The 23,424-nt window shown below is 42.0% G+C and overlaps 1 protein-coding gene across 3 annotated transcripts; it reads right to left on the bottom strand.

Moving 5' to 3' along the window:
* Nucleotides 1-366: 366 nt before the first annotated feature.
* Nucleotides 367-23,387, bottom strand: MKI67 (marker of proliferation Ki-67). 3 transcript variants are annotated; one of them, XM_030488242.1, is made up of 16 exons: nt 23,296-23,387; nt 21,703-21,816; nt 20,123-20,204; nt 19,926-20,041; nt 18,972-19,041; nt 18,051-18,120; nt 14,134-15,639; nt 13,373-13,611; nt 11,956-12,379; nt 9,968-10,083; nt 9,585-9,756; nt 9,362-9,496; nt 6,617-8,064; nt 5,201-5,273; nt 1,664-4,669; nt 367-1,058 (listed from the first exon to the last, which is right to left on the bottom strand). In XM_030488242.1, exons 2-16 carry the CDS (start codon nt 21,792-21,794, stop codon nt 910-912), a joined length of 7,698 nt encoding a protein of 2,565 aa, XP_030344102.1. In that variant the 5' UTR covers nt 21,795-21,816; nt 23,296-23,387; the 3' UTR covers nt 367-909. The 3 variants fall into 3 exon arrangements, with proteins under 3 accessions (XP_030344102.1, XP_030344103.1, XP_030344104.1); XM_030488243.1 differs by having other exon boundaries at nt 18,051-18,105; XM_030488244.1 differs by having other exon boundaries at nt 18,051-18,102.
* Between the last annotated feature and the right edge of the window lie 37 nt (nt 23,388-23,424).

Below are 23,424 nucleotides of genomic sequence, written 5' to 3'. Positions count from 1 at the left end.
CCAGGGAAAAGACCACCACCACCACTCCATACACTCACCATTTCCATGTCTCCTCCGCTCAGCGCTTGCTCACCCGTGGCAGTGCTGCACCATCCAGCTGTGTGTACAGAAGTATCTGTGCTGCAGAAGACCCACCTTCAGAACAGTGCCATGTGGCTGGAGAGAATGAATCTTTGAAACAGAATCAGAGAATCAACAAAGTTGGAAAAGACCCTTAAGACCATCAAGTCCAACCATTACCCCAGCACTGCCAAGGCCACCACTAACCCATGCCACTGAGAGCCTCATCTACATGGTTTGTGAACCTTGTAGAGAGGACAGTAAGGACACATTCTTCCCTATTCTCAAGAACACAAAACACACCAGTCCCAAATTGTTCACAAATTTAATGACTTCCACAAATCTGCATTTTTCAATACAAGGAACTTAAAGAGGTTTTTTTGCAAACTTATCGAAACTTCAGCATCGTAATTCTGCTGATACATCCAGAGCTTCTTTTACAGACTATTTACAGAACTGGCATGAAAAATTAGACTTAAGCACATTCAAATTTAAGCAGAAAAGAGTTTACAATTAAACTGGCAGTAAAGTAATATGGCTCCCTGGCTGCTGTACTGACTGACAGAAAAAAGGGGGATAAATACTGGTATAAAAAGATTTAGGTTTAAGGTTTGCAGTTTTGCACAAGCACCCCACGGGTTAGGAACCACTACACATAAATCTATTAAAACCAGAATCTACACCCTACCTGTAAACACAATAAGAAATATCTTTTGATAATATCAGAATTCGGTGATTGCTTTACAAAAATCTGAGCTTAAAATCCAAGTGCAAATCAATTCACATTAAAAACCTGCTATTTCAGTTACTGAATTGATTTAAAAACTGGTGCTGTGGCTGTTGTTAAGACTATTTTCTTGCTTTTGCACTTGTTCTTGTGCTTGATCTTGTCTTCCTGTCCGTCCCTCCAGCACTCCGAGTAGCCCTTACAGCCCCTTCAGGTTCCTCTTTAGCTTTGTTTCTTTTTCCTTTCTGCAGTGCTGGATTTCCATCATTCTCTATTTGCACACAAAAAAGAAAGTAGAATTTGGATCATAAATCAAACATTTTATACAAAATTCAACCCTCAGTCACATTGTTTTTAATGGCAAGGTCCCCACTGACCACATTCCAAAAGATTACATCTCTGAATTCAACAAGCCAGCTACAAACCCCATACTTGTGCACATCCTTTAAGATATCCTTTAAGATAGATCCCTGAGGACTTACAACTATTTCTGAAAGTAGGTTAACATTAATGAGAGCACCAAAACCAATTAGCTGCCATTTTAGCTAAAATTCCTTATGCTGATATGTAAAACTAAAACATATTCAACACCAAAGGAAAATCCTGCAATGGTCCAGCTAGAGCTGGAAAGTCAAGTTTTTAACTGTAAAGGAGAGTGAGCACCTATGTGGGTGCTTAAGGTCCTTTCCAACCCAACTCATTCTATGATAACATAGATCCCATTCACCTAAGTCTTCTTGCTACATTGAAGACCTACTGTCTATCCCCACTAAAGCATGGCAGCCCCCAGCAACATTAAAACTGTGAGCACATTACTGTTGTATCTATAGATAACTGAGCTACACTTAGAAAATGGAAAGGAAATTCTTGCCTCACCTGACTTGAGTTTTTTGGATGGTAAATCATCTGCTGGCAACTGACGTTTCCTATTGCGAGAAGGGGGAGCTGCCTCTGGTGCAGGGGTAACCTCTTCCCCTCTTCCAGACTGATGATTTCCCCCAGAACCAGTGGATGTCAAACACACATCTTGAGTTTCTGAAGCTTTGCCATGTTCTGGCAAGTCACTGTTTTTACAATAAGAAGTAGAAGTAGCTGCCTCCAATTTGAATTCTACCTTTTTACTTTTATTCCTCAATTGCCTTGTGTTTTCCTGAGATGAGTTATTTTCTAGAGATGTGTGTTCATCTTCTTTAAGAATCCTCTTTTGACCTCTGTCTTTGGGCAAGACAGGATTTTCCCTGAGAGAAGTGGAATTAGATTCTTTAGATGTGGAAGTTGTTTTCTTTCTGCCCACTCTTGATGGATATTCTTTCACAGATGGAGCTACTTCCAAAAGTACACTCTGTTGTTCTTCAGGAGTTTCATTCTTACCATCTTCTGGCAAAGCCTGAAGTGAGGTGGAACTAACAGCCTGTGAGGTGGTTGTTTGCCTTGAGTTCCCTTTTGAAAGATCCATTTTTTCTTGGGAAGTGGAATTCTCCAAAAGCAGCTTTTTTGCTCCCCTGTGATTATTCTTTGTACCACTTTCTTTTGCTAAGCCCTGTTTTTCCTCAATGGAAGTAGAACTTGTGGCTTCTAACATGAGGGCAGTTTCTTTCCTTCTGCTTCTTCTCGGTTGATTTTCTCTTACAGATGAATCAGAAGTTTTTAATGGAACATTTTGATCTTCTTCAGGAGCTTCTTCTCTACTGTTATCTGCTGGCAAACCACGTTTTCCTCTAAGAGGAATGTAACTGGTTGTGTGTGGTGCCAGAGCAGTTTCCTTCCTTCTGCCCCTTCCCAATGGCTTCTCTTTTGCACAGGACACTGTTTCCAAAGGCACATTTTGTTCTTCATTAGTGCCCTCCTCTTTACCATCAGTTTCTGACAAGCCACGCTTTCTCTGGAGAGGAGATGAACTTTTTGCCTCTGCTGCTAGATCAATCTTTTCCCTTTCATCCCTTGCTGATGCATTTGCTTTTGCCTGCAAAGTTTCATTTCCCAAAGCTGGATTTTGATCTTCTCTCACAGTTATCTTTGTATCACCACCTTCCAACACCCCACGTCTTCTTCTGGTAGAAAGAGATCGAGATGTTTGTGATGCTGCAGCAACCTCTCGTCTTCTCCCTCGTCTCAGTGGAATGTCTTCTGTTGAAGAGGAAGTAGCTTCCAAAGCTGAATCCTGCTCCTTTGTAGAAGCCTCATCTTTACTATCCTCTGCAGTTAATGTTTGTTTTTCCATAACAGTAGAACAAGCTATCTGTGGAATGGTATCAACTTGCTTTCTTCTGCTCCTCCTCACTTGTGAAGAAGGGTTTTCTGAAGTCTCTTGTTGACTCTCTTTGTCAGTCGTTCCTTTGTCATCCTCAGGTAAACTCCTGTTTCCTCCAACTGCTTTGGAACTGGCTTCTTCAAGTTCAAAATTAACTTTTCTACCTCTGCCTCTTGTACATACCATTCCACAACTTTGGGCTTGATTCTCTTGCAGGGTTTCAGTTTGCTTTGTGTTTTTTATTCCCTGGTCATTTCTTGTCCTCTTCGGACGGCTCTGAGCAGCACCATCACTGTCTGCAGCAGGTACTGGTGTGGTAGCTGGGGTGTCCACAGAATCTTTGAGAGAAGATTCATCTGTTCCTGCTTCTGACTTGATTTTGGGAGCAATTAGTTCTAGGTTCTCCTCATCTTTGGCAAATTCATCAGACTTTTTCTCCAAGGAGTCCTTTTTGCCTCTCCTGTTTCTAGTTCTGGTTGTTTTCTTCACTGCATTTCTGTTTGCAGTGACTGATATTTTGTTTGTCTCTCCAGAAGGTGACTCTGCCTTTAATCTCTGAGATGCCTCTGTTGCATTTTCCTGAGTATTTTCTGTTTCATCTCCCTGAGATGTTTTAATCTCATTTTTGATAGGTGATTGTGGTTCAGTACCAGCTTCAGTTGAAGTTTCTTCAGTTTTCTGAATGGTTTGTATATTTTCAAGTATCATCTCACCAATGTCTGCTTTTACTTCAGTTGAGTGCTTTCCAGCACTTCTTAAAGACTTCACTCTTTTCTCTGGTATCTTCCTTTCAAGTTTAGTTCCATTTTCAGGTTCTTCTGCTGTGGCAGCCTCAGTGTCTTCGACAAAAGTCTCTTCTTCTCTTTGTAGCATCTTTTCTGATGGGTCTTTACGAAGCTTCCTTGTTGTCCTGTGAAAGGCCTCTGAAGCAGCTTGTTGAACTTGGTCATTTCTATCTCTTCTTCCTCTTTTGGGTGGAATCAGCTGTTCTGGGCTTGCTCCTTTTTTCACTCCTCTAACTCTCCTCCTAGGTGACAGAAGCATTTCTTCACTGTCTTCTACACCACCTTCATTAGATTTGTTTTCAGTTTCTTTTAAACCTGTTTGCAGTTGACAATTTTCATTTTCAGTGCTACTAGATACACTTTCTGTCTTTATGGTTGGACCATCTTCAGTTTCCATTATGCCACTGATGCCACACTCCTGTGAAGTCTGTTTCTCTTCTTGCAGCACAGAAGAATCTTTGTCACAAGCCTCAGGATTCTCACTTGGATGTTTTAATTCCTTTTGGTCTTTCCTTTTACCTCTTCTGGGTCTTTGAGTAGCTCCATGTGGTTCCACAGATGAAACGTCAACTTTTTCCTGATCGGGGGGCTCTGAAACAGTTTCTTCTTGTATATGACGGTTGGTTCTCCTTCCTCTTCCTTCATTTTTAGCTTCCATCTCCTCTTGGGTGCTCTTTTTTTCCACACTTTGCAATTCTTTTAAATTCAAATCCCTTTTGCAGTGCTTTGCTGAAGCAGGATGTACCGTCTTCCTTGGTCTGCCCCTTCTCCTCTGGGTAGACTGGCCTGCACTAGCTGGTTCCTTCTGCTGGGAATCTTCACCTTGTGAAATATTTCCTTTATCTTCTAAACCAGGGGGTTTTCCCCATTCGAAGTTTTTACATAGAAAAAAGCACAAACAAACATCAAACATTACTATGCCTGATCTGCGAGTTTTGATTTTCCTAACTGTCATCTTACTTAGACAAATAACACTTATTATTCTTAATTTAAAAAGAAATACAGATTTTAAGCAATTCCTAAGTTAAACCCCAGGCTTCTGACCAAAGATACTTGCTTCACCTGATAGGCAGCATTCATAGGTTTAAGCTGTGTTCTCAAAAGTCTTTGCAAAGAAAGACAATTTTAAGTGGAGACCTTCACATCAGGTTTTTTACTGGTATGTAAAGAGAAGCCAACATCACCCCACCAACAAACTACTACACTGTTACTTCTATCAGCAGCTGGTGTCCATTAGGGATGACTGCACAAATTCCATGAGCTATGGACCCTTCACACTGTGTATTCTGGAATTTTTACAATATATGTTGAAACTTCATAACAACATATATTAACTTCTATATCCATTATTCCTCTAGTTAACGTAGGTGCACTTACCACGTTTAGGAGTGGAAGAAGTACAAAGAGGTGCAGCATCTTGCTTGGAATCCATAGCTTTTACTGATCTCACCTAAGGGAATAAACAATAATCAATAAATACATGTCTGAGAGGACAACAAATACTAGAGCCAACCAATACAAAATCAGTGTATAGAAATATCTGAAATCTCATCAAGTACTTTTCTCTAAAAATGAAATCAGTTTTATAACTGTATCCATATATATATGATATCTGCAAAGAAATCTATCAAACTTAATGCTGGCCACCTAAGCCAGTGTAGCAGTTTTTAAAGTGAAAGGTAACAAACACTTCACAGAGTTAAAAAAGTCATTAATAAAATGCCTGACAAGTACCTAAATGAATGCTCAAAAGGAATTTGGGGTATGGAGGCCAAACGATTTGAGTGGTTTATTGTAGTTCTCCACTGATGAGAGCAAATCCCAGTGATACTCGGCATATTACCTATGGATCTTCCCTGTGAGGGTGCTGAGGCGCTGGCACAGGGTGCCCAGAGAAGCTGTGGCTGCCCCATCCCTGGCAGTGTTCAAGGCCAGGTTGGACACAGGGGCTTGGAGCAACCTGCTCTAGTGGAAGGTGTCCCTGCCCATGGCAGGGGGTTGGAACTGGGTGAGCTTTAAGGTCTCTTCCAACCCAAACTATTCCATGGTTCTATGATCTGGGAATAAACGTAAAAATGAATACTAAAATATCACAAATGATCAGTGATGAAGCTGTGAATTCTAAGGTCAGAATGGTGCCCCAGAGCAACCTCGTAGAGGTAGTTACCAACCTCAGTAACTACTTACACAGGGTTCCTTCAAAGAAAATGCATATTAACACAGGCAAACACACTATATATATATATATATAAGTCTATAAAATATGCGTCCATTTCAGAAGCAATGAATAAAAGACTTAGGAACATAGAGAGCAATCTACTGGCCATGTGGTAAAATGCTTTGTGAAAAGCTTTGGATGGGAAAGGAAAGAGAGATTACAATTTAATCTATAGGGGATGGAGCAAACCAACCAACCATACCCCTTGCTTATGAAAAGGATGGTTGAGAAAGAATTTGATTATAGTTTTTAAGCAATTGAAAAGGTACGTTAAGCACAATAGGAACAAATGACCAGAAAAAAAAAGACAATGCTCAGATTCAAACTTGTAGTAAGCTGTGTTTTCTAGCAAGGGATATCCAGCTGGACAAACCTGTGAAGGAACCAAGCCTGCCATCTTGACAGTTCCCAAGTCAATTTGGGGTACATTTCTAGCAGGTTATGGGCAGGACATATTTGAAGTGTAACATACTGTAACATACAAGATGTCACACTAGGAGGCCTAAGAATTTATTTCAACCACAGGTTTCTAAGTCTAAAAACATCCCCTCCGAAAGCTAAAGAACGTATTTTACCTCCATTTCCTCTGGTGCATCAAACATCTCCATAACTCCAGCATAGTCCACTTCAGAGTCAGAGCATTTCTGCTTGGGCTCTGCCATAAGCCTTTGCAGACCCACAAAATCCTCAACTCGTTGATACTTCTCTCTTGGAGTCTTCACTAATCTACTAATATCAAACATATCTTCTACGGGTTCAGCTTTGTCCTTTGGTGTCTTGAAAATGCGGCTGACCCCAATCATGTCTTCTACTGGTTGATATTTCACCTTTGGAGTTTTCTTGGTTAAAGTAACACCTTTAACTGCTTCTCTGTTTTCTACTGGAGCCTTCAGCAATCTTTTAAAGGCACTTTCATCCGTACCAGGTTCCAACTCTTGGTTTGGGGTCTTCATGAGCTCCTTAATGCCGGACAGGACCTCAACTGGCTCTGGCTTCTGCTGTGGGGTCCTCAGCAGCTGCTTGATGCCTGACAGGACCTCGACCTGCTCTGGCTTCCGCTGTGGGGTTCTCAGGAGCTGCTTGATGCCTGATAGGACCTCAACTGGCTCTGACTTTTGCTCTGGTGTCCTCATGAGCTGCCTGATGCCTGATAAAGCTTCTACAGGCTCCACCTTCTGTTTTGGGGTCTTCATGAGCTGCCTGATGCCTGACAAAGCCTCTACAGGCTCCACCTTCTGTTTTGGGGTCTTCATGAGCTGCCTGATGCCTGACAAAGCCTCTACAGGCTGCAACTTACGCTTTGGGGTTCTCATGAGCTCCTTGATGCCTGACAGGACTTCAGCTGGCTCTGACTTTTGCTCTGGTGTCCTCAGGAGCTGCTTGATGCCTGACAAGGCCTCTACAGGCTCTGGCTTCTGCTTTGGGGTCTTCATGAGCTGCCTGATGCCTGATAAAGCTTCTACAGGCTCTGACTTCTGCTTCGGTGTCCTCAGGAGCTGCTTGATTCCTGACAAGGCCTCTACAGGCTCCAACTTATGCTTTGGGGTTCTCATGAGCTGCTTGATGCCTGACAAAGCCTCTATAGGCTCTGACTTCTGCTTTGGGGTCCTCATGAGTTGCTTAATTCCTGACAAGTCCTCTAGAGGCTCCGACTTCTGCTTCGGGGTCTTCATGAGCTGCCTGATGCCCGATAAGGCCTCTACTGGTTCTGACCTTTGCTCTGGGGTCCTTAAAAGCTGCTTGATGCCTGACACGACCTCAGCTGGCTCCAACTTCTGCTTTGGAGTCCTCCTTCTACTTCCTGATTTCACCCGAGATGCTTGTTTTTCTGGAATCGCTGACAAACTATTCCCACTAGTATTTTCTTCCAGCATAGCATTTCTTTCTTCAGGAGTTTTTGTGGATATTGCATCAAACACAGACTTTAGAGATGACTCCTCTCTCAAAAAGTGACAGATGCCTGGACTATCTTGTTTCTGTTCTGAAGCATCTGAACTATTCAATGGTGACACCATCATCTCTCCTGAAAGAAGCAGTAGATGTATGTAATTTGGAAAGAGAAATAAGCAGAAAACCCAAGCATATACTATATAACCAAGCAAAACTGAATTCAATCAGTCAGAGCCTTCTACAAACCAAAAATGTGCATCGACAATTGATTTGTAACTAGCACACAGTTAAAAGTGACTATAAAAACTGGGATATTTTTTCTTATTTAATCTGATATAAGAATTAGCTCTTTGGTGTCCCTAAAACTTCTTGTGTGTCCTGGGTTCAGCTATAGCAGTCATTTTTCTCCTGCTTAGTAGCTGGTGCAGTGCTGTGTTTTTTAACTTTCAGCCTGGGAACAACGCTGATAACACCGATGTTTTTAGTTGTTGCTAAGTAATGTTTATTCCAACCAAGGACTTTCTCAGTCTCATGCTTTGCCAGGGAGGAGGGGAAGCCGGGAGGAAGCAGAGACAGGACACCTGACCCAAACTAGCCAAAGGGGTATTCCATACCACAGCACGTCATGCCCAGTATATAAACTGGGGGGAGTTACCCGGAAGGCCCAGATCACTGCTCGGGTCGGGCTGGGTATCGGTCAGCGGGTGGTGAGCAATTGTATCCTCTCCCCTTGTTATTTCACTAATCGTTATTATCGTTGGTGGTAGCAGTAGTGGTTTTGTGTTATACCTTAGTTGCGGGACTGCTCTTATCTCAACCCGTGGGAGTTGCATTCTTCCCATTCTCCTCCCCATCCCTCCGGGAGCGGGGGGAGGAAGAAGGGGGGGGGGGGGGGAGTGAGCGAGCGGCTGTGTGGTTCTGAGTTACCGGCTGGGCTCAAACCACGACATTGTGGTACAAGTTTTTCCTTGCAATTCCCTTTGTGTTTTGAAGCAATATGAGACACAAAGACTAGTATAGAAGGTTGAACAAAAGATGCTCAAAGTACCCTCTTAATATGACTCTTTCCAATATGACACTTTTAAATAGACCTTTTTCTCCAAGACTGCAGAATAACCTCTCCTTAGGATGACACTTTATCACTGGATTTAGATCTAGACAACTGGCTAAGAACATGCCATGCTTCAGCACAAGATCTGCCTGGGGCAATACTTCAACCTCTTGAAGTTTCAAATGGAAGGAATAAGAAAATAACACCTACTCAAAAATTAATTGGAACTGCAAAAGTGTCTTTTAATACATGATAAAAATCAATGGTTCCTTTTTTGGGTTGACAGATGCTTCATCCCAATACATGAACTCTACCCAGGCTGTGACTGCTACCCCATAATACACCTAAACAGTGCTTGCTTTTCAAATAACAAACATACCAGTTTCTTCAGGAGTGTGCAGGTCAGAAATATCCGCTGCAGCACAAGTTGGTGTAAAATCCATCTTCTGAGCAGCAGCCAAAGGTAATGTTTTTCCACTCACATTTTCTGGAGTTTGAAACATTTCAGCCATTCCTACAAATTAGATTTGGAGAAATGAGCATTTGCTTTGACAAGAGAAGGACACAGGTGACAGAGTGAGCAACAGGCCTTAAGAAGTTACCTGTGAAGCTTTCATCCATTTTCATGTTTAGCTTCAAGATAGGGTTTTTCACCACTTTAGGGGCCCGTCCAGTTGTTCTGACTGTGGTGGAATAAGCTCTACCTACAACTATTGTTGCAGGTGATTCTGCATGTCCTGTGCTAAAATGACCTTTTATTTTGCTTTGTGGAGTCTGCAGAGGGGAAAAAAGGAGGAAAAGGACAAAGGTTAGTAAAGAAAGGTTACTTTTAAGTAAAACCTACATTTCTTATAGAGAAAAATCTATCAAAACCCATTTCACATCATACTCAAAGCCCAGAAGCTTCTAGTTTCTGTAGCAAAATACCTACAAGTTGCTTTATGATTATGCAAAAACAAACTTAAAGAGAATTTAGAAAGAATACCTTCGGTGACTGGGTTGTCTTCTTGAGGAATCTTCCTTTCCTAACACTCTTTTTAACAGCCTTTGCCTGTGGTCTTGCGACACCCAATTTTACCACTTCAGCCCAAGATTTCGTCACTAGAAAAGAGAAATAATCACTTTAATTCTCAGCTGTATAAATGGAAGTTCACAATTATTTCTTCATGATTCCAATGGATTTGCTGCTGTTGGGCACAGGAAAGTGGTTGTACCATCTGACACCACCTATTCTGAAGTGTTCTGTGAAACTGTTTCAATCAGAAGACCCAATTTCAGCTGCAGTTTAACAAGTACCCAGCGTGGCTTTCCACAACAAAACAAGCTTCATGCGGTGTCAAACAGATGTTAGATCCTAGAACCGAATGCTGACCCAATTACATCCTCACTCTTTTTGTAAGGAAATAATTTTTCTAATAAAAACTTGCCATAAGCCTTTCAGTCTCTTTTATTATATCTTCACTTGTCCCCCATGGGACATGAGATTTAACATCAGGGAAATGGCTTCTAAGTGAAACATATCCAGCTTTTCTTTCACCACCTTCCCAAAGAACATTGTAGTCAGGAGACTATTTATTTATACTGCTTACAGCATTTAGATCCACACAGACTTTCCATAATCTTTCTTATATCACCTTTTCCTGGTAACATACACCAGAAATTCCCACAGCAAGCTTACATTTATCACTGCATCATTCTGTCCACAGCAGAGGAATAAGGGCATTAGTTAGAGCTGTGTAATAAATGAGGCTGTAAGTTGGTGGCACATCTGCCTTGTTTGCTTCAGAAATAGGTTATGAGAAGACAGGGATCATATAAAAGAAACTGTTCTTTTTTTAAGTAGAGATGAAAAGGGGACTGCTGTTCCTCAAGTTTATTATTCTCTTGTCAGAATTGCTGTGCAAGTTGGGGAAAGTCTGTAAATAAAAAGCACTTTTATAAGGTATTATTGCTAGGGTGTTCAGGATACACAGACACATACCAAGCCTGCAGGAAACTACCCAAACAAGCATTGGAAACAGTTTTATTTTGGATACCAAGCAGACATCCAAAATTTTTAAGAACTCTGGTGGTCTTTTCATATTGCAGAAGAAACTGCAGATGAAAACCCACTTACACATTACAGAGAGGTGGGGAAAATGGTAACATTGATATTTGTGAAGTATTCTCCATAAAATGACTGTCTTCTTCAAAGACAAAAGATTCAAGACCCAGAGCTCCCCTATCATAATGTTGCCAGTGCTGTCAAAACTATTTCAAACCAGTATTGAACATTCAAATTCAAATGTTTAACTTCAAACTTTTCAAGTTAATACCCAGTTATCATCCTATTCTCTAATTATATCTGTTATATACCACTGCAAACAGTTTAGTCCAGTCCATGGACAAAGATTTGAACTGTGTGTAAAAAAAGGCACAAACAAGACAAACTGAAGCTCGACTGCTATGAAGCGCATGTTTTCAAATCAAAACTGATGTATAGAATCATAGAATCCCAGACTGGTTTGAGTTGGAAAGGACCTTAAGATCATCTAGTTCCAACCCCCTGCCACAGGCAGGGACACCTTCCACTAGACCAAGTAGCTCCAAGCCCCTGTGTCCAGCCTGGCCTTGAACACTGCCAGGGATGGGGCATTTACCACTTCTTTGATAAAATTTGATTTCATTCAACACTACTTGAACTTGAAGGATCACTATTGCAAGTAATCTTGCAATAAAGAACCTTAATTCTCCCATTTTTCAACTTCTGAACATTAAGATTTGTGTTTTAAATATGGTTTGATATTTGCTTTAGTAATTTAATAATATGAGAGAACGTAACATTTTGCAATTCACAGTTTCCAACAAGTCCAACAAGCAGCTACGCCAAGCATTTGGTGGCCTCTGCATAACAAATTAATAGGCCTACTTCTGTTTTGTTCCTGCATTTTAAAGCATTAAAATGGATATTAAGGATTAACTGCTGAAACAAACCTAATAGATTGGCACTGGAGGCTCCACTTCTTCTTTTTGCATTGATAACTGCTACAGCCCCACTTCTGTTCTTCATGGGTGTGACCTTCAGAGCAAGTTGGGCACTTCTGGTTGGTTTGTCAGGTGTAGCCATTAAAAAGGGTTTATCATTTTGGTTAATGAGAGAAGATTTAGGTGTTTTCACTAAGGCACCATCTTCCTCCTCTGTATTCATGTCTTCTGCAACAGTATCTCTCTCTTCTACAACGGGTAATGGTGCCGTGACGTGAGAAACAGAGAAACGTCCCTTCTTGTAAGGTGCTGGAGAGCCTGAAGGCAGTTTAGGTGTTGCCCTCCCAGAGGAAGGGGACGAGGCACTTGGGGACTTCTCAGTTGGCAGATTTCTTGGTGACACTTTTTCTTTCTGCAAATGTTCAGGAAAGTCCTGGTAGGCAAAAAATAAATACAGAAAGATCAAATGTTACTGCATGAAGCTGGACCGCAAGCGCTCTTCTACATCTGACAGGTAAATACAATAGTATAAAATATCATCAGATCGTTTGATAAAGCCTTAAATATTCTCTGAAAACCAACTTCTACTGAGGTTTAATTCTTTTAAGTCTCCCAAGACATGCAAATTCAATTGAATAAATTAACTGAGTTTATTGTTCTACTTTACTCAACAGTCTTGTTCACCTCTAGTACACCTCACATATTATAACTAGCCTAAATCAACAGCAAATGTTTTCCAGATTCTAACCAAATCAGGTGGAAGGAGCTTGCAGAGTTGGCCAACAAACAACTGTTCTGTTCGCTCTTATTTGTGGTAAACTGGAGCTTGCAGACACTCAGACACTGCTGCTAATACAGACATACAGAAACATACTCTGGCATATGCATAGAATCACAGACTGGTTTGGGTTGAAAGGACCTTAAGATCATCCAGTTCCAACCCCCTGACACAGGCAGGGACGCCTCACACTTAGACTATGACACACTATGTCACCCAAGGCTCTGTCCAACCTGGCCTTGAACACTGCCAGGGATGGGGCAGCCACAGCTTCTCTGGGCAACCTGTGTCAGGGCCTCACTACTCCCACCTTCTTCCTTATACCTAACCTAAATCTCCCCTGTTTAAGTTTAAACCCATCACCATTTGTCCTATAGCTACTGCATGAGAATGAGCAATGGCATGGGAGGTGAATAGATACACACCTCCTGGGTAAACTGAGCCCTTTCCTACAGTGGAGAAGTTAAAATAATGCTGATTAAAGTTTGCTGGTTTCAAATACCTTTTTAACTTCCAATTAAAGTTTCCATATCTGAACATGCACCTAAAAAGTTTTACTACTACTTGTTAGTTAATTTTTAGAAGTCCTAGAACTTATACTCTGTTCACATTAAGTGTCTCAGCAACTTGATTAGTCTTAACCTTTACCTGGACTGCAAAGTGCTTCAATCCCTGAGCCTTTTTGAGGACAGCACGTGGCGAGTTTCCGAAGGGCAGGCTCAGCCGGGCAGGAATGGCACCTCTTTTAAGGGGTGAGTTGGGAGGCAAACTTTTATCAAAAAGCTCTGGGCTCAAGTGGCCACCAAAAGACACTCTCTTTCTTTTTCCTAAAGGCTGAAGTAACACTTCACCACTTTTCCTCTTCGGAGACATCTTTGTTGTCTTGCCTAAAAAGAACAAGTGAAAATAGATCTAAGACTCAGACTGATTTGTGTTGGAAGGGACCTTAAGGCTCATCCAGTTCCAACCCCCTGCCACGGGCAGGGACACCTTCCACTAGAGCAGGTTGCTCCAAGCCCCTGTGTCCAACCTGGCCTTGAACACTGCCAGGGATGGGGCAGCCACAGCTTCTCTGGGCACCCTGTGCCAGCGCCTCAGCACCCTCACAGTAAAGACTTCAAATTAACTTTTTAATCCACATAAAAAACAGCATTTCCTTGTGCATTTTAAAGTCAAAACAAATCAGAAGGTAATTTACCTTCAAGAGAAACAGATTCAGTGGAGTAAACTTTTATAGATATTATTGTGTATTTTGATGATCAACTTTAACTGCATGATAAATATTTTAGAAGCAATATGTCAGCCAGGGGGCGTTTACATTTTACATCAGTGGGAAAATGATCACAGAAATGCTAGGAGCAGAATATTTCAGTTACAAACCCAACCAGGCAGGGATTAAACAGGTTTACCTGATTCTTCCCCAGCCAACAGGTCAGAAATATTCATTTCTGACACAGCCTCAGTGTCTTTCAGTAGACCAGCACCTCCAGAAGACCTCCTCTTTGATGACAATCTACGAAGTCTTGTTACTCCAGCATCTTCCAAACCTTGCTCCTGGTGATCCCCCTTGGTGGCCACCTCTTCGTTCATTCCACTGTCTTTTCTGTCTGTAGGTTTATCGTGGTGCTCTAGAGGTGCATTTGTCTCCAATGCTTTCCCTGCAAGCAGCCCAGAGCTCCTTGGCCTACCCCTTTTCCTGCCAGAGCCACGTTTGTGACTAGCAGGAGAAGCCAGTTCTGATGTGAACTCTTCTGAAGCTGGTGTCTCCAAATGGACACTTTTGTTTGGTGATTCTTGACTTTCTCTGTTATTTCTTCTGGGACTCTTGGAATTAGAAGAGGCAGGAGGTTCAGAATGTTCCTCTTTTGAGTTCACAAACTTTGCCTGGTCACAAATCTCTTTCAGCACTTCTTCAGCAGGTTTTCCCGGTGTATGCTGTTTACTGCTTCGTCTTTGTTTTAAGCACTTCTTTTCTGCCAAAGGCAGTTGTTTGAGGCTGTCACTTATAGACAGTGAATCTTCCCTTTGAGTTTCAGCTGAAACTCCTGACAGAGACTTACGTTCCAGTGACACACGCCATCGAGGTGTTGGAATATCAGTGATTACAGGATTCGTTCCACTACTTTCTCTGGTGGGTGATACAAAATTAGACCGAGGACTCTTCCTTCTGGGTGTTGGTGTAGACGGAACATACTGGTCAACTTCAGAAACGGTGGTGGCGTTACCTGGTTTTGCTGGTTTATCCAGTCCTGGTACAGAGCTGTGCATGTTCCTTTCAGCTGCATAACCCAAGCATTCTATAGAGCATTGCTTCAGTGAAAACACTGCTTTTCCATCCTTCTCCTGACTGGGTTTGGTTGTAACTTCAGTACTTTCAGACTTTCCTGCTGTACTTAGCTCCTTATGATCCTGCAAGTGACTTCTTTCACCAGTATCTCTTGACACCTTCGAAATGGATTTTCGAGGACTTTTGGTAAAACTCTTCTTGGTAGCACTTCCGACAGCTGAGACCTGGTTAAACTCTGAAGGGACCGCATCTTGCTTGATTTCTACCTTACATTCTTCAATATTTTTACTTCTGCCTCTTTCTTGTTCTTGAGACAGGTTTCCAAGATCAGAAACACAACCTGACAATGAAATCTGAGCGCTTGGTTCTAGAGGAACACTCTTCCCATCTCCTTTTGCAGCTTCTTGAGATGCATTTCCCTCAGGAAGAGGTTTTTTCACTTTAATCTCATTTTTCAACTTTTCATAGAGTTTAGAAAAGGGAGACACTGAATTTTGCTTTTTAATAGACTGATGTATTCTGTGTGAAGATTTGGGTGTTTGTACTTTGACGGGTAGAGCATTGGAAATATTTTCCTCTGTACTTTGTTTATTTTCATTGGCATCTTTTTCTTTGCACTCAGCATTATCTAAAAAGAAAGCAAAGCAAAACATAAAGTAACAGAGGTGCAGAGTTACTTAAAAATTGCAGAACTACAAATATAAGTTCCATAAATATGGATAAAAATGCCTTCCTTTCCTCTCCCAAGGCAGTTAACAGGGTCCAGGATACAGTACTGTAAATAAAGCTGTGTTAACAGTAACAATTTCTCTCATAATAGAAGCATTAGTATCTCAATGTTCACTTTAAATTGTAATCTGGAATTTATGTCATATTCAGGTAAGACACTTTTCAGGCTTTTGTTTTTCTTTGGCATTAATGGCTTGTATACACCTTTCAGGGCTGCCAGAAAACAAACCTATGAGCATAGAATTAAACCCCCACTTAGGTCAGCTTATCACAATTCAGTCTGGTTTCTGCTCTGCATTTACATAGGCACTATACTGCTTGAACTGTGCCAATACTTCTGTAGGATAAAGACAGGCATAAAGTGGAGCTGTCACTGCCCAGATGAGACATAGCAAGTGACAGCATTTGTCCTATAATATGTAAACTGCATCTAAGGAAGTTTGAGGTAGCACACTTCACTCTGTTTTCCACAAGCAAGGGGTATATGCGAGTTAACAGCATTCTTCTGAGAAGAGGTGTCTTTTTATCATATAGAATCCCAGACTGGTTTGTGTTGGAAGGGACCTTAAAGCTCACCCAGTTCCAAGCCCCTGCCACGGGCAGGGACACCTTCCACTAGAGCAGGTTGCTCCAAGACCCTGTGTCCAACCCGGCCTTGAACACTGCCAGGGATGGGGCAGCCACAGCTTCTCTGGGCACCCTGTGCCAGCGCCTCAGCACCCTCACAGGGAACAACTTCTGCCTCAGAGCTCATCTCAATCTCCCCTCTGGCAGGTTAAAGCCATTCCCCTTGCCCTGTTCCCACAGGCTCTTGTCCAAAGCCCCTCTCCAGGTTTCCTGGAGCCCCTTTAGGCACTGGAGCTGCTCTAAGGTCTCCTCTTAAGGAGCCTTCTCTTCTCCAGGCTGACCCAGCCCAGCTCTCTGAGCCTGGCTCCAGAGCAGAGCTGCTCCAGCCCTTGCAGCATCTCTGCGGCCTCCTCCAGACTCACTCCAACAGCTCTATATCCTTCTTATGTGGCTTCTTTAAACCACAAAAAGCTGAGATGTATACATCTATACAACAAGGTCTAGTTCTCAACACTACTTTATGTCAGCATGAATGCCTGTTAAACTACTGCTGATACATGTTGACTTTTCTTAGTTGCGATGGGAAAGAATCCATGTAAAGGCAGAAGGAGAGACTTTGACATACGAGGAAAAGCCTGTCAATCAACTTCCAGGAAAGGGGAAAAGGAGGGAGGGGAGAAAGACATGGGAAAGAAGAGGAAATCAGATCTTTCTATGAAGACTTTTACCCAACTGTAGGTAAATGCATCAGTATTTTTCTTACTGAGCTGACAAGTTGTTCCCTTAAAGTTGAAGGAACAACAAAGCAAAGACTTTGTATCATAGGACAGTGTTGGGGAACCTGTTGCCCAACTGTGAATACAGATGTGCTCATAACCAGCCACTGCAGTGGAACACCTTGAAACAGCCTGTGCTTTCTGTACTGGAACAAACAACAAAATACAACCTGTCTGTAGATAAATAGCCTCCATGTAACAAACTTTCTATCTTCCCATGAAAATCAGCACGACTTAAGACAAAAAGGATAGGAAGGCAAAGTCCTGGCATTTAATCAATCTATGGTCTATAACTGCACAGGCTTAGAAGCTCTAAATGATTTTCACTGGGTCCACATGAAACAGCTATTCAGATATTTCAATCAGCAAAACTAACTCTTCCTACATATCTCCAAAATTGTACCTGTTTCAATTTCTGGTTAAGTCAGAATACATGAGACAATGTAATATTTGCTCAGAAGGGAACCAGCTGTATTCTAGGCCAGAGAACTGCAAGTTAAATTTTAACCAAAGGTGGATTTGCCATGTTGTACTTGTTTCATGGCACTGACAAGTAAAATGTAATAGGCAACTGTTTCACATACCAGTTTCAACTGACATTGTATGGTGTGGCAGAGCTGGTGTAGAGTTAAGAATTCCCTTCTTAACTTTAATCGTCATAAACTTAATTTGCACAAATCCCTTTAAGTAATATATACGGATTTTGCCAATTCCAGGCCAACTGTTACCACCCATTTGTCACGACGCAGTTAAACTCTTTGCTCCTGGCAAGACTTGGTTTTAGTAAATCACAGCATTAAAGTATGAAGAAATAGTACGCTGACATAGCAAGGGGTATGGTGCTCAGATTGAAAAGTCTTAAAATACATTTCTTTTGCTCTTTACAACATTGTTTTTCCTCTTATGCCAAGAGTAAATGCAGCAAAGGGGGAAGAAGAAAGCAAACCCCCATAAAACAGGTACCAACCTGAAGCATGAAGACTTTTAGGTCCTGAAGTTCGTAATTCCACTTCTGCCACCTGCTGAACATGAAGAACCTGTAAATTTGTACAACATTACAGCAGAGCAACAAACAGTTTACAGCTTAGCTTTCAACTGCACATTGAAACACACGACATTTATGAACCTATAGGCATTGTTACTGTTTAAAAGTATTCAAGTGAAATCCCAGAGTATTCCAAAATTTAAGAACATTGACCAATACATATTTGAGGCCTTATATAGCAAGAGTTTAAATCTTGTTTCATCATTCAAATGATTAACTCCAAAAGCAACTGCAGCATAAGAATGAATAGAAGCACATTTGAATCTCACCTTCCTACCAGACCTAGTGGAAGATTTTAACTTAAATGAGAACTACAACTTAAACAATCATCTTTCAATAGCCACAGTGCTCACGAACTAATAAGTTCTAGTAAGTTTCCCTTCAAGGGGGAAAACTTTGCTGAAACTAATGAAAATACATTATTAAAAGATAGGCTGAGTTTGGTATTCATAAATTCCAACAGTACATTAATGTACTGGAATGTAAAATGAACACTCATTCCCTAGAGCAAACTTCCCCATGGATATCCAGTGCCTACACTGCATTTCCTGCATCCCGTCCTCTCTTTGGAAAAGCTAAGGATGGATTTTTAACAGCTTACCTGTATTAGTAACATCATAGAGTATTAAATACCTATTACCAGGAAACTTACAAGTCTGAAATTAACAAAATTAATAAAATTTAAAAAAAATAAGTATTTATCTGGAAGTTTATTCGTATTTTCAAACAGACAAGTAGTTTGTGGCTGAACAATTATTCCTAATAAGCAAACACAACTAGGAAATTGAATTCTCTACCACTACTAATACCAATGTCCTTGTTAACAGAGGCCCACAGAATTACCTGCAGTGTTTCATCTTTGGGAGACCGGGAACGCCTCTTTCTTGGAGTTGCTTGCAGAGGATATTCAAACCTGGGAAAGATATTTTAAAAGACAACCCTTTTTTTATCCAATAGTTGATGACAAAATTCCCATTGTTAAGATAAAAGACCTGGTAATAGCTGGCCCCTCCCGACACCACACACGTATCAGCTTTAGAAGCTTCAAAATACTCCTTAACTTTTCCCCTAAAACTGACTACCCTTAAAACAAAATCAAAATGATGTCTCTAGACAATTCTACCTTTACTGGTTTAGCTTAATGTAACATAAATGTGATTAAAACATATCTTTAAGCAACCCTGCCTTCTGAAGGTCTATAAATCTTTATGAAAAATAGGAAATGAACTAGATTAACTTCTGTTTCTGAAGATGGTAAAAGGACATTTTCATTTTTCCCATTTCTCTACAGCCATCATCTGTATCTGAGAAAGTTGGGGCTGTTCAGCCTGGAGAAGAGAAGCTGCGTGGAGACCTCAGAGCAGCTTCCAGTGTCTGAAGGGGCCTACAAGGATGCTGGAGAGGGACTCTTCATCAGTGACTGCAGCAACAGGACAAGGGGTGATGGGTTCAAACTTCAACAGGGAAAGTTTAGGTTGGATATAAGAAAATTCTTCCCTGTGAGGGTGCTGAGGCGCTGGCACAGGGTGCCCAGAGAAGCTGTGGCTGCCCCATCCCTGGCAGTGTTCAAGGCCAGGTTGGACACAGCGGCTTGGAGCAACTTGCTCTAGTGTGAGGTGTCCCTGCCCATGGCAGGGGTTGGAACTAGATGATCTTAAGGTCCTTATCAACCCAAACCATTCTATGATTCTATCTTCATCCAGGAGAAAGAGCCTGCAGCCACAAAGCTCTACACATTGTTTGCCTGCAGAACACATTCTGGGATGGAGACATGAACAGTTTGTCACTGGCACTTACCTGAAAGACCGATCAATAATGGTTACCACATCGCCATGCTTCAGAGGCACAGGCTGCTGGAAACCAGCCCCGTTCAGCTGCGTGGGATTTACTGTACTTAAATTAGTCAATATTGCCTAAAAATAGAAAAAACATTTCAGTAACCTAATGAGATGCAACGATGCAAAGCTTGTGCCATTAGAATATGTGGATCTTACCTCCTTGTTTTCATTTACTTCAATTTTACAATGTTCTTTTGAGACCTGAGGCAATTGGATGCGAATATCACACTCTGTTCTCCTGTGGGTGAAAATACAATTTGAGTTTCAAGACTCACAAAACACAATAAAATCTGACTATTATAGAATTAGGTGATTTCCCAACTTTTCAGGTAATAATTGTACAGCAGCATGATACTTTCTTATATTTGGAAACAGGAGGAAAATGAACTCTCAAAGTCTTTCAAGTGTGGTGAAAAATAACAGCTCACACTTCTGTAATACCTGAAAATCCCTACCAGAAAAAACACAGGAAATAGCCAAGTTCTGAAAAAGCTGTTCACAACAAGCCAAAAGAGACACATCTCCAACAAATACCTGGTGGTTTGAGGTTACTTCTCTCCCAACTCACAAGTTGCAGAAGAGCTATTGAATATTTTTAGAAAATACCAGCACGTGCTTTTAAGTTTGCACTTAGGAACTTGTTATTGAGCACTCTCAGAAACACAGTATTAGGTGAATGGACCTTTGGTCTCACCACTTCTACCTTCTTAACAGTTGTTAGGAAGGGAAAGCTGTTTCTAAATGTCCAGACTTTTTATCTATTTATTTATTTATTTAAAGCTAGTCTCTAACGCTTTTGACATGCTGTAGGCCTTCAGCAGCAAACACATCAGCTATCACACCAGAGGCAACATTCACTGAAGTACCTGACACCTCTCACTGGTGCAGCAGGCAGAAATTAATGTTTGTACCATTAAGTATTGTCTGCCTGGGCAGCACTGCTGAAGCCAAAGAGCAGTATTATGGACACTGAAGAGCTTTCCATAGACTTTCCCTATGGAATCTGATTCTAGACTGAATAATTACAGTTATTTAAGATATCTATCAGTCAGTAAAGTCCTGAACAGACCTAGTTTAAGAGAAGTAAAAGCATTTTATGCAAAGCCTGTTTATAGTAAGATCATTTAGCCAAGTCTTCACAAATACCATTCAGATATATTGATTTTGGCTTTTAATGAAAAATAGCTGGATCAAGCTCAAAAACCCACTATCACTCAACCGTCAAAAGTCAAAGTAAGTTTCAAGATTGGAGGAGGAGGCGTAAGTTCTTATTAATTTTTAATATTAAATCTAGATATTGGCTGACACATTCCATTACCGAGGTTTTGGAGAACCAAAAAAGTAAGAATAAAAATTGAGAAGAGCACTGCTGTAATGAAGGCGGTCGAACAGAAGCCATGTACCTCACTTCACTCATCAGTTATCTGGATACTGCCTCGGGATAAAAGAATACCATCACTTGCTTGTCAGCTGTTTGTTGCTTTTAATCCTTTCCCCAGACTTCCTTTGGCCAGAAACTTTAAAATACTTCTGGCAAGGACAGGACAAAAAGCAGCAATGAAAATTACGTTCAGTTTTCTAGTCTTACAATTAACCTTAGTCCAATCTCGCCTTCACTACCCTGTACATCATTCAAACAAACATTGATTTTTGCAAATAAGTATTCAAAGATATAATCTGCAGGGAAAAATCACTAATATTATTTTGCTGTATGCAAGTACTCAACTAAATCTCACCTTCCAAATAAACAAGAACTCGCAGTGAGGGGAAAACTAATTCCATCAGTCCCGTTCCGCTTAATGACAACAATTTTCCCAAAGAGCGTCATCTTCAAACGTAAGGAATCTTACCTATAAAAGAACATCAAAATTACCCGCCCAAATAGTATGTTACATTTTTAGGAAAGCAAATCAGTGTCATTATCTTTCTTACTTCTGTTCAAGAGCCATTTTCCAGTGTACAGCAGAAAAGCCTCAGTGCAATTTACAGGTGCTCGCCTGTGTGGAAAACTGGGAGTTGTTTACCATGAGGCACGGCTGTAACCACACACAGGGCAGAAGAAACAGGCTTACACAGGGCAGCAGGAGCAGTCACCCAGGTCCATGTAAACTCGGTTATACCACTTTTACACAGGCAATAGGTATTTGCTACTTGTGCAAAGATTCAGGTGTGTGTATTTCATGGTGTATTTCATCCCATAAGCAACTTACAAGTATTTTCATGTAGAACCATTCACCTAAATCTAAATATTGCACATTCTCTTACCTACATAGAAATTCTTAGACCTGATTTTAAGGTAAACAGAAACCAACTGACTACAGTTGTATCCTCCTGAAGCAGGAGATTGTGGCATGACCTCAAAGGAAGACAGCTGAAAAGAAAGCTGAAAGATTTTGCTGTGATCTCCTGGTAGGCTGCCCATACAGTAGAAATGGCAAGTGCATCTCTGCATGCATATAGCAGGAAAGCAGAAGAAACAGTGTTTACCTTGCAAAACAAAAACACACCAAAAACCCAAACCCACAGCATTTGCACAGCCTGGTACACTGATCCCTTCATGTATAAATATGAGTGTGCTACGGGTCACAGAACCATAGAATGGTTTGGGCTGGAAGGGACCTTAAAGGTCATCCAGCTCCAACCCCCTGGCATGGGCAGGGACACCTTCCACTAGAGCAGGTTGCTCCAAGCCCCTGTGTCCAACCTGGCCTTGAACACTGCCAGGGATGGGGCAGCCACAGCTTCTCTGGGCACCCTGTGCCAGCACCTCAGCACTCTCGCAGGGAAGAGCTTCCTCCTTCACGAAGTACGTACAACCCTCAAGAAAGCATAGAGCAAACACGCCGTCAAATACTATACACTTAAGGTGACAAGCTAAACACAAGGAAACTGAATGCAGCTAAGAGCGATCCTTCTGAACTGTTATGCTGGGTTTCATGCAGCAAAACACTTCCTGGAAAAGCCCCGACAAAACACACCTTAGGGCAAATCTGACAGTACTCTTAGGGGATGCCTTTACGTGCGCGTTACAAGCGCCAATCTTCAGCTTTCCTCACCCAAACCGCCCCGCTCAGTTTCCACCAGCCCCTACCACAGCGAAAAACACCACACGACCCGCAGAAGCCGAACTCACGGCGCGGTTACAAGCCCAGGCTCCACAGCGGTTCCCGCTGGCAGGACGGGCCGGCGGTGGGGAAGCGGACAGCCACTGAGGTGAACCCTCTGTGCTCCAACGCCGCGTCCGCCCGGCCCGACACCCCCACACACACCCGGGACAGCCCTTCCTCGCCACGAAGCCGCTCTCACCCACCGCCCCGAGCGCTTCCTACCTGCGGCGGAGCGGAGCCGTCCCGCCTAGGGCCCGGTGTGGTGATGGCGGCGCTGCCCCCCCCACACCCGCCACCGGACCGGCCCCTCCGGTCCTGTCAGACTGCGCCTTCCCGCGCGCGCCAGCGGCC

This window comes from Strigops habroptila, chromosome 5 (assembly GCF_004027225.2).
Source record: "Strigops habroptila isolate Jane chromosome 5, bStrHab1.2.pri, whole genome shotgun sequence".
In the NCBI taxonomy this organism is placed as follows: Eukaryota; Metazoa; Chordata; class Aves; order Psittaciformes; family Psittacidae; genus Strigops; species Strigops habroptila.
Note: the sequence above shows the minus strand (reverse complement) of the source record. Positions and strands in the feature narration are given on the sequence as shown.

Coding starts and splice junctions, on each gene's coding strand:
- MKI67 (XM_030488242.1), bottom strand. CDS start 21,794: ATGACGCTCTTTGGGAAAATTGTTGTCATTAAGCGGAACGGGACTGAT. Junction 19,042..19,925: donor ATTATTGATCGGTCTTTCAG/GTAAGTGCCAGT, acceptor TATCTTTCCCAG/GTTTGAATATCCTCTGCAAG. Junction 5,274..6,616: donor ATGCACCAGAGGAAATGGAG/GTAAAATACGTT, acceptor TTATTCCCTTAG/GTGAGATCAGTAAAAGCTAT.